General features: G+C 39.2%; 1 protein-coding gene across 1 annotated transcript in view; it reads right to left on the bottom strand.

Annotated features, from left to right (window-relative positions):
* The window catches only part of syngap1b (synaptic Ras GTPase activating protein 1b), a 175,166-nt gene extending 160,306 nt beyond the window's left edge, over positions 1-14,860 (bottom strand). The window contains 1 exon segment of the mRNA XM_025911552.1: positions 14,443-14,860. Within this exon segment, the coding sequence (XP_025767337.1) occupies positions 14,443-14,464 (22 nt within the window). The 5' untranslated portion in view covers positions 14,465-14,860.
* Positions 14,861-18,022: the final 3,162 nt, after the last annotated feature.

Raw genomic sequence — 18,022 nt, 5'->3', positions numbered from 1 at the left:
TGACGTACATGAAAAGTCGTATGGATATTGTCACCACATAGCTTCTTGGTCTTAAAAGTGTAACAATTACAGAAATGCCTCAAGCTAAAATTATTTATAAGTAGCAAAAACCCATCCTTCATTCCGTATTTAGTGGTGACTAACAAAAAGTTCACTGACCGTTAAGTTACATTAAAGAGAAAGAACACAGTCACGTGAGATGAGAAAGAAATGCATTAAAAATGCGTTCGCAAGGGGATAATGAATACAAAAATGAAAGTAAATGGGATTTATAATAATTTCAAAAACCATACAGATGTTAATAATCGCTGCATGTGTGACAATGTTTGTGCAAAGTTTCACTGTGACTGGCCCACCCATTAAGGAGATGTATAAATAGCTCATCCATCTTTTATTTACGGCCCATGATCAAAATATATGTTTTTATCCATCTGTCACAGCATTAAGGAGATGTATAGATAGAGTCTAACATATTTTCTCATCTATGTATCACTCTGTTCATTCATGTTAAGATGAAGGATAGGTGCATTCATATCTATTAATTAAAAAATATATGGACAAAGTACTGAGACACACTTTATGCCTACATGAGCTGCTCAATCACGGAAAACCATGAAATGAAGCTCCTAGTGTGCAGTCTTTGTGGTGATGTTAATCAGCACAAAGGTTCTGCAGTTACAGATTCTGCAAAATTGCACTACGCACCTCACTCAGCAACCCATGCTGTAACTTTATATGGTCTGTCACTTTATTAACTGTTGCTCCTGAATGCTTGCTCTCTGCAATAATGCCACTTACAGTTCATCGTGGAATATTGGTGGCATCCTATTACATTACCATGTTTGATTTCAGCTAGCTTTTTAGAATGACCAACTCTGTCACGAGTGTTTGTGAAGGCAGACTGCATGGTTCGGTGCTAGATTTCATATTACACTGTCAATGGGACTGTACTTCCATCTATCCCATTTCTTCCGTTTATCTGGGGCTGGGTAGCAGGAGGAAGAAACCTAAGCAGAAAAGCCCAGACCTTCCTCTGAAAACACTTAAATTCAAAGATTTAGAGGTGTGGACCAATACTTTAGTATTATCTGCCTATATCTGTCATGGTTCCGGGTCTTTGACCCAGTGTTTTGTGTTCTGGACTTATGAGTCTTGTTTATTTATTGTTTTGATCTTGAATATTTGGTTATGTTTCCTAGTTTAGTTTTCTTGTGCTTATGTGTTTCTGATTATGTTTATCTCTAGTGATTCAGGTTTATTTTAGGTTATTTGGTTTCCTTCAGCATTTCCCTTTCTATCTTGTCCTCAGTGTGTTGTCTCCATGTTCACGTATCTCCCTCTGTGTCACGCTCCCTCGTCCCGTCTCTCTCTCGCTCCCTTACCTGTTCCCACATTCTTCCCTCTGTGTTTCATCCTTTGTCTCCCTGGTCTGTTGTGTGTTTCCATGTTTGTTTATCCCCGTATTAGAGTCAAGCTCCCATGTCCTTGTCTGAGTCTCAGTGTTTGTGCTACTTCTTGTTTTATTTTGTTAGGGCTTGCTCATGTGCATTGTGATCAGTTTTGCGTCCCCTGTCTCATTATGTTTATTTGTTCCTGCTGTGTTCCCATGCGTTTCCACTTCCCTAATCTTCTCCTTCTATATATACTGTCTCAGTCTCCCCTTATCCCACACTGGAGTCTCTGTTTATCTATCTGTGTCTGTCAGGTTTCATGTTTTAGTATTTCCAAGTTTAGGTTCTTTGTTGCATTTTAGTTTTTTCCTTGTTTTGTATCAGCCTTAATACACTCCTCGCCTTATGTTAACCAGTTCCTGTTCTCCTGAATCATTTGCATTTGGGTGCTCATTCATCTCCACACGATATGCATCCCGCAGGTCTCGACAGTAGACTCCAACCAGAATGGATTTGAGGAGTTTTAGAACCAGTTTGCTTTCTCGGTGGGCGGTGGCTGTTCCCTTGTCATTTAGAGGAAAAAGTGAAGTTCAGGCAAAGGATCTACAGTTTGGTTCATGCCTGGCCCCAGTATGCAGAGTTATTGCCAACCTGACCACAGGAATTTGTCTCCACCCTTCAATCCCCATTTTCGCTACAGCAGCACCTCACCTAACACTCTTCACACTCAGCCATCTATTCCCTACCACAGCAACGTTCCACACAAGCTTCGCCTCAGCAGCCACGCTGTTCTGCAGCCGCATCTCCCTCACCAAAGCCCTCAGCAATAAGAAGTGGTTTCCTGAACTTATTGCCAGACCTCAGCTCTCTAGCCTCGACATCTCCACAGCGGTGGATGAGTCCTTCCTCTTCACTGCCTCAGCCTGATCACTCATTACTTGCCTCTTTCCTGTCAGGAATGTGGTCGGAGGATGAGGACTCGGCCCCCAATGCACCTTCAGCTTCAGCGGTGCTCCTCAACCCTGCCAGAATCCATGACTCCTCCAGTGCAACCAGCTGTGGTGAGTAACAGCATTTTCTCACCTCCAGCTTTGTCTCAGGCATAAGATCAGCTGAGCACCGACCTGACACAGGAGGCTGGGTGCTCAGCTGAGCTGCCCCAGCCTCCACGTCACCGCCTGCTTCAGGAACCAAGCCAGTGGGTCCCTCTCTACCTGAGCTTGAGGGACACCCATCACCAGAGCTTGAACCGGAAGTAATAGGTTTCTGTCTGCCTGAGTCCAAGGGGTCACCAGAGCCTGCTTTGTGCCCTGTGCAACCCCAGCCGGCTCCATATCCAGCAGAGGTCTCTGCACTGGCCGGTCCTGTGCTGCCTGGTCTTGCTCCGTTTGACTCTGTCACTGGCCTCCACCAAAGCCACCCGAGGGTCCTTGGCCCCATTGTGTCTGTCGCCGGCCACCTGCCAAGCCGTCTGAGTATCTGGCTCGTGTTGTTGGCCACACCGCCGGCCCCCTGAACTGCTTAGTGTATTCCGCTAGCCAAGCGGCTTGATTCCAGAACTGCTGGTTCTTTGTTTTGGACTCTCCTGCTCCTCGTTTTTGTATCTACCTGTTACATAAAGATACAATTGTACTGAATACAATGCACTTAAATAGACCTTTCTTGTAAGAGTTCAAAGTAAACTTTTTGTCTCTTACCATTACCCATGGGGTAAGCTGTAGAAATATAGGTTTTAGAAGCAAGCGTCCCTGTGGCATAGATTTGTCTCCTGCTTCAACAAAAAATTTATACATATAAATATTTTTTTTTAAACTGTAAACCACATATGTTAGACTGGCCACGTGTGCCCTATTTCAGTATTTATGTAGGCAAGAGGGGGCTGCACACCACCACATTTTGTTTTAAGATAATTAATATCCATGTATTCTTTTATTTAACGCCAGACGTATTCAACTGCAAAAGGGAAACCAGCTTAGCACACGTAGCTCTGTCATATGTTCATGTTCCATGTCACTGCATGTGTTACATAAAGTCTGGCTCCAGGACTGCAAGGTCACAGTGTTGTGGCAAACCACTTGGATTGTAGTATCTGCAAAGCAACCTTTCACCCACAAATAATGTCAGCATGTGTTCGAGCTGGGAGCAGTTAGAAAATGTCAGTAATGTGATTACTACAGCACAGTGCATGCAAATACAGCACAGAGAAATTACCAGAGGAGCTCATCTGATGCAACTTTAGACCTCTTAAAAGGGGCACAGTAGGTGATACATTTCTGTTTTCCACAGGATTACTTATGGTAGCAATCTTAAGACCTCAGATCATTTTAAGAATTGGGACACTGGGTTAGATTTAGACTGGATCACAAAAACACATTACAATGCCAAAAACGGCCTCTTTCCTGCAGTGCTTCTTAGATCAGAGCATTCATTTCCCTCTGTTCTTAAATGGGCCCAGTAAATATTAGATTCTCCTGAGTGAGCCTCGCAATTTCCAAATTTAAAGATGAGAGTTAAGCGAGAACACCAAATTAAAAGTGTGGTTTTGGCATTCTGCAAGCCGTTCTCATCACCATCCATTGGTACTTGTTTGACAGTGTCATTAATCAGAAACAGTTGTTCCATTACATTCATTTGCATCTAGAAATACACCTGACTTCTTTAGAAGACCAACCTTCATCAAACTTAATCCAGATTTTTGCCCTTTACACAAAATGGAAATCTTTCCCCGAAACATTAGAACCATCTCTGGTTTTGATAATTAATACGTTAAATAATAGCACATCTCTTCAGTGCAGGAACATGCCTGGATTTGGTCTGATACAGTAGAGAAAGGCTCGTGTGTGGGACTGTGTGAAAAGGAGGCTAAATTTACCATCAGCTGTTGAGTGAGACTGCTAACCTTTATCAGGTCCTTTTAGTGGAGGTAAAACACTACCACACACATACTACACACAGTGACACAAGAGAGACATAAGCACAGGGGTACATAGATAAATACAGCGCACATAACCGTTCTTGTGAAACTTGCAGATAACAAATTGCTCTCATCTGCATCTAAAATGGAGGCACAACCTACATAGCTTTCAAATGGAAATACAACATACAGAAATTCTGGAGTTAAAATGCACAAAACAAGAGGATGAGAAGGTTTATTCCCAGGCAATAAATAAAACAGCTGAAATAAATCTATGCTACAAAATGATACAAAATGATTAACTATGAAAAGAAAGCTAAGAAGGCTAAAGGACAGACAGGAAGTGGAGTGCTTGTTTAGCAAACGGTGTTTAGTTTACCGTCGATCATTCTGAAAGAACACAAACATGTATGTCACAATAAAAGCAGTCTGATGCTACCATGTTCAAGACTTTAAATTCCCTCGACGCATTAGTTTGTGATATTTTCTCAAGAAAATTAAACTGATATATCATAATTTATAATCTTTTGAGTAATTTTTTTTGTCAAGACCCCCAGGAAATAAAATATTAACACAGCGTAGAAAATTGGCGTAGAAAAGTGAGATTTTCATGCTCATGTGCAGTCCTATGCCCCTGATACAACAGCACTGCAGGAAAGCATTCACATTGTTTGTATTGGACTAAACTCAGACTCTGTATTTAAATGTCTATGACTGCAAAAGTTTTAGTATCAAGATAACCTAAAGTAGCTGAAATAAAAATACTCAATACATAATGTCCTTTTCAGAATTGTAAGCATGTACTATAACTTTAATGTTGCAGTTGGAGATTTTTTGAATTATTTATATACGACTGAATGTATGAAAACAGCATAACATAGTACATTTATATTTTCAATTCTGCAAAATAATCGCTGTATCTTTAAAATAAACAGTACGGTGTATAAATTAAACATTTTCATCCAAAATATGGCATAAAAGAAGTAGAAAGCAATATAACACCGTGATGCTTACATTAAGTACATTAGCATTATTTTTAACAATATTCAGAGTTTATCCGTATCCATGCTCTTGCCCGGTGATTTTTGGTACTGTGAGATTAAAAGTTCTCTAGTCCACTCGTAATAATGGTGGTGGTGGTTAGGTTAGTGAACAATAAGTAACTAAATAGGTTAAGATTAACCCTGCACACTAAAAAAAATGTTGCTTACCTAGTGCCTTAAAATGGGAGACCAAAGGGTCCTTCATAAGAATGCACGTGCAATGAAATGGGAGAGACTCCGATCACTGTTGCCTAAACCCAGTATGTCACAGCACAGACACTAAATAACACTTGGTGGATAATATTCAGTTGCCAGGAAATCAAACTAAGCAGCAGTTTTTGACCCTGTGGAAATGACAGTGGGCTGGAACAACCTAATCCCTTCACAACAGGACTACAGATCAAGCTAAAGTATGCAGCTATGCCTTTACAGAGAACCTGTGTTGTTACCAATAGAATAGGGAAACCGTCAATGACTCCCAAAGCAAAAAGGCTTAGCAGTATTAAAGAGCAGTAAAAGGTACTCTGATGGGTTAAAATGGGATAAAAGGGGCCCTTGATAAAAATCTATGTGTGATGAAATGGGAGTACAGTCAGTACTGAAACACAGAACTTTCACTCAGGAGACTGGGGTTCAGGTCCAATACTTTGTCCCCATTGTTTTTAGAGTTTGATTAATTTATTTCAGCAAATTTTATGTTATTGATTTTTTTTTTTTCAGTCACTGTTTAGGAACTAAAAGCTACTTAAGTTAAAGAAAAGATCATGGTTTCTGTTCATATATGTCCTATTATTACAATGTTTATTGCATGCTGGAAAGCATTTCTGGCAAAAAGGCCAAAAGACAAACTTCTCTCAACTGCAGCAAGTTTCTTGTTAATTTCCTCACCACAGTGACCCCACCTAAACATCCAACAGTAACAACAGCAGCTGATTTTTTTTAACGTTCACTTACTCACCACAAGAGGTCACTTATGTAAATGTCATTTTAACATTATAACCCATAAACAATAAAGCAGTATTATTATTTTTCTGGTGAGGCCAGATCAGTCCTTCCCAAATGTAACACAAAGTGAAAGAAAAGGGTTTAGGACTGAAACTATATAGCAGATGATTTTCTCTATTATTTGTTTTTTATAATAATAGAAAATAACAGTAAAAAGGTGAAAGTTACTGTCCAAAGAAAATTCAGATTATTGCACCAAGACAGACATATGTCCTCACAAGACTAGAACTATGAATCAAGAATCAATCATGAAGTTTACAATGCAAAACACAGTAGTTAACTTGAGCACCTAGATTCCTGCTTTGCGTTAAAATTGCATAAAATTAACTAATTAAACTAAAATTAAAAGATTAATAAGCATAGAAAGTGCAATTAGTTATGCATACTATTGTAATGGTAAGACATTCAGTATGTACGAGTGTTGTTATAATAAACTGTACTTTTGTATATGAAAAAAAATACTATATTGTGTGCAAAATTGCAAATGCACAGGTTGGTATTGAAAAGCAACAGACAATCACAGTTCAGTAACTAAAAATGTTTGGCATTTATGTTAAAATAAAACAGTAATACTAAATAATAATATCAACTATTATTCATACATCATTATAAATAATTATTGTAATAATTAATTATGCATCAGCTCTAAATAATTTACATTAAAATGTATTTACAGCCTGTTCAAGTCCATAATGAGAGAATCACAGAAACCCCCATTTTTTCTAAATGTCTCCATATTCTACTACTCTATTTCATATTTTAATGTAGAAAATGATGCTTCAGGTTAATCTTTTATTCATTTAATTTCTCTGCCCACTTAATCCTTTTCTGGCACACCTGGGGCTACAGCCTATCCCAGCATGCACTGGGCGGATAGCAGGACACCGGGCAGGTCGCCAGTCCATCACAGGTTGAACACAGATAGGCAGACATCCACTCACGCTCACATTCATACCTATGGGCAATTTAGAGTTCCACTCTCTGACTTGCACATCTTTGTGATGTAGGAGGAAACAAGAGAAAACCCACACAAACATGCAAACTGCGCAGAGAACGAGCCAAGGATCAATCCTGGGTCTTCTAGCTGTGAGGTGGTAGGGTAAACCACTAAGCTGAATTTATGGAGGTGTTAGCTCAGGATTAAACCAATGAAACTAAATGAAATTTACGTGCAAAAATATGCACATAATTATGTGTGTACTGCAATTAACTGTATATTATTTTTATGGCTGATTAATTGCCCAATTACATTCTCAACCAGCTGTTTATATTATAAAAAGAAATGTCCATCATAATGCATCAAAGGCAGAGATTTTTCATTTTAGAAGCTACAGTCAAAAGTACCTGTTTTTTCTTTTGTTTAAAATGTGACTTATGACGGATTTATGGATTATCACTAGTTGCAGCTTACTATTTAATCTTTGTGTCCACTCTGCTTACTCCCTTTTACTTTCAAGTATAAATTTCACATCAGACATGTAAAAATAGATACACCCCATTTCAGAAAAAAAAAAACACATAACAACATAACAGCTCTATTTTCACATTCTTCCTTATTCTTAAAGATTCTGTCACTAAAATATTTCATTTGAAATCAATCTGTGTTAATAATATCAACTATCAACTTAATTAATTTTTTTTCCAAACAATGCACCTCTTCATGCACCCAAAATGGCACTTTCAATTACAACACATCCTCATTCCCAAATGAAAGAATAGGTCAATTACTGAAATAACTTGGGGTGACAAATTACACTTTCAGATGATGCAGGCTTGGCGGAGGCAGAAGTCAAACACCGGCACTTTTTTTCCCAGAACTCTGGGGTTTTGGCAACATGTCTACCTCTTGTGAAGCAGTGTAAACACAAACAAAAACCACAGGATGAGAACAAGGTCATAGCAGGACAAAACACAAGGCTTTCAACCAGGGCATTTAGGCTTGTGTCCCAAGTTCACTTACTGTTTAATTTTTTTAGATCGCTTTAATTGTTTTTATTTGTATTTAGTTATGTTTAGTCAACAAAAGCACTCGGTTAGGTTTAGGTAAACTTTACTTGAAGGCAGCTGAATTGTCACATGACTCATGAGATCTGGGAGAACGATGAATTGCCAGCTTAAAGCGTGTACCCGAGCTAGCCCCACAGGCTGCTTGTGAGGGTTCAGAGCCTGGCTTGCTTTTCCCCCTCTTCAATGTGCTCTACTTCCTATGGTTGGTTAAAGCTGGTTAAGGAAGTATTTCACCTGTGAAGTTTTTCCAAACTGTTTTCAGTGGGAACTTCCCAGATGGTTCCATGTAACAGACCATTCGATGTATCAGGTTGTAAAACTAAATCATGGTTTGGGTTAAATTAGCTGAGACGTGAAAACTTTGGACGAGCAACAAGCTACTCAGTTTTTTGTTTGCTTGTTTGTTTGTTTGCAGAGATTTGTTTTATAAAAAGTTTAGAAGTTTCTTGGGACAGAGGCAGGGTAGCACAGCAGTATAAAACATGGAATTAAGTCAAGATCAAATGTTTTACAATTAAACTTTATTTGAAAGAATTTTCAGCTCACTACGTAACGTGATTTCTATAACTAATATAACCGCTTCATGCTACTAAACAGGAGACTGCAGTATCTCTGCTTTGAATTTACAACCAAACAAATACTGTAAAAAAAAAAATCACATACACAGAATTATACAAACACACACATACAAACATGATGAGATAAAAACAGAAATACACCTGAAATAAATGGCTCTACAGGAGCCCTAATTAAACACCCAGCAGTGCAGTATAGCCTTATTCAGTCTGGTGAAGTCACTGAATGCAAGACTGAGCAGAGAGCACTATATACCTCATTCAGAGATTGATAGCCTGACACTGATGTTTAATCCAGCTTCAGGCTTCAGTGCATCGAGATGTTTTCTTTTTTATTTATTTCACAGGCCATTATTTTACAGCCTGTGGTATCAGCCCTTATTTTACTGGCCCTCCACGTATTTCAGGGGGAATTTATAAAAGGTACTTGAAATGTACCACTTTGAATGTGCATGTCAAAAGAAACGATAGGCCTTTTTGGCCTGGCAGAAAATATATAAAACTATGACTTTCTTATTAGGTTTCATAAAAAGGTCACTTTGTGAAGTCATGCCAGTTTTAAAACTTTTACTTTCAAATTAGTGATACTTGAACAGATAACACAATAATAAAAAACACACTGACCAGCCTTGCTGAAATGATTAAAGTTCAGTAATTATATAATGTGATATAAAGTTGCAGCACTATCTGAGAAAGTAATAAGTATCACCTAATGACATGAATTTATCTTTAAAAAATAGTCCATCCATTGGTCACAACATGACTCATACTAATGACATATGTACAGTAACTTTGCACGCTGCCTAGGGTATTTGGCTAAAACCTCAGTTCTGAATCACATGGATCCTTGGTATTGGATGACATCATGCCTGCAAGATTATGAGCCAACCATATCCAGAGGGAGATCATTATTCCAGATTGGCAGCCTTCTGATTGGCTCCAGAGACAAGAAGCAGCTCATCCTGACCTTTTTGCTGAATCCTGACAAGATCAATCAAAAGCCAAGACATTCTCTCCCCCTGCACTAACCCATTGAGTCATTCCACTCATTCTTTGCAGCAGAATTAAATTACCCACCCACCCAAAGTGCAGCTGAATCTAAAAAGTCACTGCTCCTAGCGACTCAGTTACAGCAGCCTCATGTTGATTTCCCAAGAATGGCTAAAGCACTGTAGGCTCTTATAAGATAAGGTCCCAGACAGTCTTTACTAAAGCTAGTTGAGTCCTGGGCAACAAATAGGCAAACAAATAAAGAAGATGTGCTGAAGACAAAAAAATAACAACTGGACTATGCAATAGCTCTTTGCCTGTATGAGTCTATAAATGGATCAAACTATATGCAGATGATGCATCATACTTTTGTGGCACCGAATGCATTTGGCTCCAAAGAAGATAAAAGATACAGTTGCTACAAAATGGCAAATCAATTACTGAATTATCAGTTTGTCAACTTGTTATATTATTATTGGATCCATATTGTCACAATTCATGGTGTAAATCCGGTACCTGTAAATAACTTTTTAACACACAAGCTAAAAGGCCTGGTACCCAATAATATATTTATGTTGCAAATGGAATAGGACGTCAGAACAAAAGTTGAAATCAATAGTGAATCAGTTCAAACCTGAACACAACACAATTTGAGTTCAAAATTGTACTGAACTGTTAAAGGTACTTAAGACTCAAACATAAAAGCACCTCTGCAGGTTTTACAAAATAATTGATCCTTAATCATTTAATTAAATTCCTTATCCTTCGCAGAATCTAAGAATACTTTTTTTAAATGACTACTTGCATCAATATTCTGGCAAATCTACCCTCATTTGGTGCTTGATGGATATTTAGTTTTGGGGTCTGTGTTTTACGCTGCTGTTGTCAGTTATTGATTGAACACCAAAGTGTTATAGACATTGAAGTGCATCCCAGATAATATATGCCTGAACAAGCTTGGTCAGCAACTTGTATGTTCCACATTATGTCCTTATTGACTGGATCCTAGTACATAAAATATTATGTGAATAAACCAATAAAGATTCTTGATTGACTTTCTAGTTTTGGGCAAGAATAATGACATGACTGGTGTTTTTGTTTTCAATATCCAGACATTATAACATGTCTTTGACCAAGAAGCTTCAGGGATAGTCGAAAAGGCAGACGGCACAGTCTGCTTTGACATTTAAAAGTGCTGACTTGCCACATTCAGCTGGGATTCGGCCGGCAGATTTAAAACATCCCTGAACTTGGACACAGGATTCTTTGACTCACAAAAAAAAAAAAAAAATCAGATCATTAAAGATCTGTGAACAGGTCTCCAGATGGAGAATTCAATCCTACACATGTGATTAAAAACAAATCACTTCAGCGGCACATTCATCATTGGTTGATCCTGCCGCTAATTTTACACAACACTTGAAAAAGCCACCACGAATCCATCTCCAATAAACTCGCCACACCACTGGAGAATGAATGGGCTGTCTCCTTTGACAGACCATCTAGTGCACAGAGCTACATGAATCTCGTGCATGCAGTACTGTAATAGTCTAACAGATGATGGTTCTTGGCACAGCCTGAGTAGTGGAGGGGTGTAAGACAGTCCCTTATGTCACATGGGAGAAAGCGAGGGAACGAGAAGGACAGAGAACAGGAGTGCTGCAGTGCATTGGTGGTGTGCTGTCTCTTTAACTACGGTCATGCTTGACAGGAGCTGCTGTATCAAACTACTGTAAAATCGACAAGGCCAGGGATGGCTCAGTGGATGGCTTCTTGCTTCCACAGAGTCCATCTGCACTCAGGGATACATCCATTGTGGAGAAGGTTAAAAGAGGGAGAGAGAGGAGACAGCGAGGAGGTAGAAAACTATGTGTGTGAGAGTGAGTGGGTGGATCAGCATGAGGGGGGGTCGACCACAATGGAGGAAAGTGAGAAAAGGAAAAAGAAGGAGAAAGAGATAGACTGAAAGAAGGTGTGAGTTTAAGAGAGCGAATGAGGGAAGAGAAAGATTTAGCCAAGATAGGAAGGCCCATCTCTGCTGCTGCTGCCTGCCTCCCACTAACTGCCTGTTCATGTGAGCCAGTACTTGGCATGACTGCAAATGGCTTGCTTGGTACATTAGATGAACGTGTTCGTCAGTGTGGGCTCAGATATATCTGCAAGCTTGTTGAAGCCCCTTTCTCCCCTTATGTTGATCTGTATCTCATCTCAAAACCCATGTCACGCTAATATCAGCCGTCTTGCCACATATTTTATCTTTGAATGTTGAGTCACTGTGCAGCAATAAATATCACTCAGTGTTACATAATCTCTTTGAGTAACCATGGAGCTGCTAATGTATAGGTAGACAAGGAAGCGGGATAGAGTATTTATCTGCACAGAGTTGGTAAACCAACATATATTTGACAGTTTATTTGGTTGGTCTATAAAATGTGGAAACTTTCAACATTTCATCTTAAGACTGCTTCATTTGCCGGACACAGTCAACGATATAAAAGAAAGAATGGCAGCATATGTTTCACAATTCAAAAGCTGAAACCTGCAAACACTGTTAAATTCTATCCACAATTACAGAAATGATGGATTTTAAAAAATTCTGTTACATTTCCTATTGACTGACAGGGAACTTTTATCCAATTTGCTACAAGCGGTTAAACTACAACATTTTCGTAATGTATTAAACATTCACTATAAATGACGGCATAAGACAACGCCTTTAAACTTGTTCATTTTTCAAGCATTCAGCTTTGCGTGTTATTTATAAGACTAAACACAGTTTAGCTCCATAAAATCCAAAAAAACAACAAAACAATGCTGAAAATGAAACATCTCTGCGATCACAGAGAAAGAGCACTCAGTGCCGTCACTGGCAGGTTCTGTAGGTGCTGTGCTCACAATTTCCTGGCAATGACTCCCAGAGTGGGCTCTCTCTCTCTCACACACACACACAAAACACAGTGGCAGAGCATCTCACCAATATTATGCAACCATCATCTATAGCTGCACTTTCACAGGAGGGCATTTTAGCCATTATCTGCTGTGCTCTGAGGGAATAAAGAGTAAAATCAACCAAGTTGGCTGCCACAGTTACATTTGGTCTCTCTTTTTATGCGCAGCTTAGACGATGACTTCGGGGTCACAGTGAAGTCCAGGAGCTGACAGCTGGGCATTTCGGGTCGAGATTAGTCTCCATTTTAGAGGCACACATCCTGTCCTACAAAGGGTTACAGGTTGGTGAGTGTGTGCTTGCATCCACACATGCACCATCACTCGCTCTCACCCTTACAGTCACATGCAGCACACCTCCACTCTCTCCTGAACCCACACACTGACTACACACTGCTGTCTCTCTCACACAGATACACACACTGCTACAGTTTTACCCTCTTTGATTACAGGTACTCACACAAATCACCCCCAGTCCTTCACGGCTTCTCCAAACTTTGGGCTGGGCGTTACATTTCACTCCGGTCTGACTTCAGCCATCACACTTAAGGGACCGTGCTTTTCCCAAATTAGACCCTCTAATCACACACACACACACACAAACACACACTGCAAATTGAACGTTACGACTGGATAGATGTGAGGCAGCTCACTGCAGCACGCCTGCTCACATATAGCATTAGTCACAGTTGCAGTGCAATGATACCAAGGGAATCTGCCTTTACCGTACACTGAAGCGCCTTTCACCCACTCACACTCGAATATGAGGGAATAAAAGACCAAGAACAATGAAGTAGCCTCTTATTCTGGGCATCTACATATTCAGTTGGCCAAAGTTTTTGCACATGGAAAGCAAGATACAGACTTTTTAGGATACCAACAAAATATTAAACATATTTCAAGAAATATCAGAGTGAAAAGTCCCTAAAGGGCTATCTCACGAATTGTATATGAGATTAGAACAAAATGAAGTAATAAAACCACAATCCAATACTTCATACAACCCTAAGAGTGCCTATGAGCACATTACACTAATTCATGTTTATAATAAGCCTGTAAGTATGATAAGAGCAGTATAAACTCTATTATATATAAACAGTAGAGATACTGCACACTCAACTAGCATCGTGTCGCTATAAACTCCTTACACTCTACAACACCACAGGATCATTAGTGGAATATTACAGCGTTTTTGTCCATGATCGCAGTGTGAGTGCTCTCAAACAGAGGAATGCTTTTGCAGGAGAAGACACTAGTGCACATGCATACCTTATTACAATACTATAATTACCGCATGCACAGCTCCACACCACAGACGCTGCGCGGGATCCGTGTGTGTTTGTGCGTGCGTGTGTGGGTATCTATCTACAAGGCACTCTAGGCTATCTCTATGCACCTGCCGGCTATGGTGCTTTTAGATATGCCTATTTCATGTGACAGAGAGGGAAGAGAGGGACAGAAAGAGAGAGACAGCGAAAGAGAGAGAGAGGATGGCGAGGAACGGGGGAGGAGGACAGAAAAGAAAAATGCAGTGGGTGTCAAAAATATCAAAAATATCAGCTCCGGCTTACCTTGAAAGGGAACATAGGACATGTTCCAACTGCATTGAACGTAGGCTTTGCGTCTCGCTCGGCGGTTTCTCGGCGTTCAGAAGTAACGTGGAAACCAAATTACAAATAATTCTGAAAAATTAAAATAATTAAAAAAAAAAAAAACACACACACTCGCGCGTGCACGGGATTTACTGCTGTTCACAGTTGGAGTCGAAGAAGAAGCCAATATTCCGCTGTTATAAAAACTGGCATCATAATCCACGACCGCTTATAAAGCGCCCGGTTCCCGATGCATAAAAAAATACAGGATGCAGAGATGTGTGTGTGTGTGTGCGCGTGTGTGTGTGTGCATGTGTGTGCATGTGCGTGTGTGTATGTGTGTGCGTTTATTTGCACGCTGCTGCTGAGGTGTGAGGGTGAAACACGAGTGAGTGTGTGTGAGTGAGTGAGAGAGAGAGAGAGAGAGAGAGGGAGAAGGGGGTGGAGGACGAGCGCACGCGCGCATGTGTGTGCGTGTTACTGAGTGTGGGCGCGCACGTTTCCCAATATCTATAACCTATCTTTAGCTTATGCATTTTACATTTTGTGCTCGCCTCGTGGAAAAGGAGGATTATATCTTATGATTTTTACATTGCCTACTTTGATACTCTATCCTATAGATACGATTAACAATCGCTTACTTATTATCATGAGTACAAACTTACAGGTTATTTTACATTATTTTTTTTAGATGTATTTAAAATACAAATAAAGAACAACACAATATCATGTTAGAGGTGATAAGGCCACGCTAATGTAGTTTTCTATAAACCTGTTTTGGCTCTTGAAACTCCTGCAGACCTGTTGAAAACACACTCTTACTGCAGGTAACGTACAGCCTCCCATGAATGCTGGCATTTCAGATTTCAGTGGAATTATACTCGAGTACACAACTACACATTTTTCCTTTTCACATTTTAAATAAATTAATTCATTTTCTTTTAAAATTTGAATAACGCTGGATTTCGACACTTGGCCAAACAGAGGAACTGCATCAAGATAGGAAGCTGTGGAGCCAAAATGGCGCCTTGAGGTGGCGTATGCTGCATTTGTGTAACGTGGGAAAATAGGAATATTGAACTACTGAACGTAATTGTGCAATTTAAATAATGAATGGAAGTTTGAGTTACCAGTTGTGTTTTTTAGGGTGTGATTTTTTTTTTTGTTTTAACTTAATCAGCAGCAAATAGATTGAACATATACTAAATAATACTGATACATACGTCTTTAATCAGTTCCAAAAATATTACACAGGGTGCTTAGATAACTATATATTAACATTTATTTTATTTTACTTTTTAAATGTTTTCATTTTTTAAATTTATTTCTATGCCTCAGTGTAGGCTATTGTTGAAATTATATATTCAAAAAAAAGTGATCGTTTACAAGTGGAAAACAGGGACCAGATTTTTTTTATTTTTTTTTTATGATTGTGTGCATTTTAGGCTCCACCCCTTAGACACCCTAATTTGAATAAGTAGTTGACTAAATGGATGAACGTGTGAGTCTAAAGGTAATTTAATCAAATTGATAACCATTATAATTACCAATGATTATTATCATTACAAGAGCACAAAATAACAGCATCATAAAACAGAAAAAAATTCAGTCTAAACAGTGGTAAATAAATGTTAAAAAAAATCCTGCTTTCTATTCCATAGTTCTGAAACCAGTTTCCAACAGATGAGCAGAAATGCTGCGGCTGTAGGGTTTTCAGCACATACTTTCACTAGATACTTACATGTTCCATTTGCATGCTTGAAGGTGCTTCAATCATTGTGGACTTCACAGCTTCAGAGGGACGCTGAAGGCATCAGAGCGGAGCGCCTACTTCTGGATTACATGTTGACACGTTGCCACCATCTTGTGGTCAAAACGAGCAGCTGCAGCTTTTGCCATAAATAAAAATAAAACTAAATATAGGGACTTCAGGAGCACATTACACGAGTTGCACCCTCCAAAACACTAATAAGTGTCCATGCTAACAAAGGAAACTAGTGTGAAAGAGAAGAAGCACATCCCCTGTGACCTGCGATAACAGATTATCACAGAAACGTATCACACATGATGTAAGATGACAGAAAGATTCTGGTCCCTTCTTAGATGGAATAGTTGCAATTAAATTCTTTGTGTTACGCACCTGTGCAGTAATCAGCTTTTTTTCCCCCACAGCAGCTGTTTATCCCAGTAGGAAAGGCACAGGTGCTACTAATGACATTAACAAAGGCTCTGTTCACTTGGAGTGTCTCAATGAGCCATGGTACAGTGGTACAGCAGCCTCGAGATCAGCCTCTGCAAACTAAAGTAGCTCAATCATTCATTGTTAATTTTAGCAAGTAGAAAATTTCTTCTGCCAAAAATGTCAAGTAGCACACCTTCAGACGGCAATCACAGGAACAAAGAAGTTACTTCCCTCAGACTCAATGAGTATTTTGAGTAACAAAGAGCTGCTGACACACAAGTATTTTTTATTAAAATTCAAGAGGCTTTATGTCAGTGCAACCCAGCAGCTATAAAAGGTAACAGTAAATAAATAAATAAATAAAACAGTAAGATTTTCAACCATTAATGCATCCGCTTCTCAGAAATAAAATATGACGCAGGACTTAGAGTGATATGTGGCATTATTCTTCAGAGTCATTATTTGTTGCCTCCATTCATCTTAAGTCTCATTGTAACTGGCAAGAACACAAAATAAACATCTGTCATTCCTGTTGGCAGCAACAGTAAATTGTCTGCCAAAAAAAGGAGTAGTTAATCCCTCCTACAGGACACACTTGGCTGTAATACAATTTATCATCCCCATCAGACTAATTCTGGGGGATTCTCACGACATTGCATGATTTCTAAATACAATGGTAGTGATCAGTGAAACAAAGCAGCTCAATAACAGCCTCAATCCACCTCTTCTTGACTTGGAAAGTTAAAAGCTTGAGCACTTTGGAGAAGTGATGATTTTCTGCCCATAGCTGTTTACTCCGAATAACTAGTCAACTGTCACACTATAAAAATATTACCATTCTGTCATGTTTTGGAAAAGCTTTAGTGGAAAATGCTTTTCTTAGCGTTAGAATCTGACATAAGTGGGGGAAAATTTAATGAAAAAACATAGTATTTTAATTCTTAAAGAGAGCGTTATTTTTCCATTTTTTTTATAACATCAGAAAGGTCTTTTGAAATTGAAAAATCCTCTTAAGGTGGTAAAGAACAGACTGGACATCGCACACTGCTGCAGATATGTTTTGGTCCAATATAAAATTAGTGATATAAAAATACATGTGTAGTCCTGTTAAAAAACCAAGTACACCCCATGATTCAGCAGCTTGCACAACCACTTTTAACAGCAATAATAAAAGCACTCATTTTCTGCATTGATCTGTCAGTCTCTCACATTGTGGAGACATTTTGACCCACTCGTCTTTATAATGTTTCTTCAGCTCACTGAGATCTGTGGGGATTTGTTTATGCTAGACTCTCTTAAGGTCTCACCACATCATTTCGGTCACGTTGAGGTGCATTATGGCCCAAAACCTTCACTTTGGTCTCATCTGTCCAAAGG

Source organism: Oreochromis niloticus, linkage group LG11 (assembly GCF_001858045.2).
Source record: "Oreochromis niloticus isolate F11D_XX linkage group LG11, O_niloticus_UMD_NMBU, whole genome shotgun sequence".
Classification (NCBI taxonomy): domain Eukaryota; kingdom Metazoa; phylum Chordata; class Actinopteri; order Cichliformes; family Cichlidae; genus Oreochromis; species Oreochromis niloticus.
The sequence above is the reverse complement of the archived record's forward strand: the minus strand, read 5'-3'. Positions and strand labels throughout refer to the sequence as shown.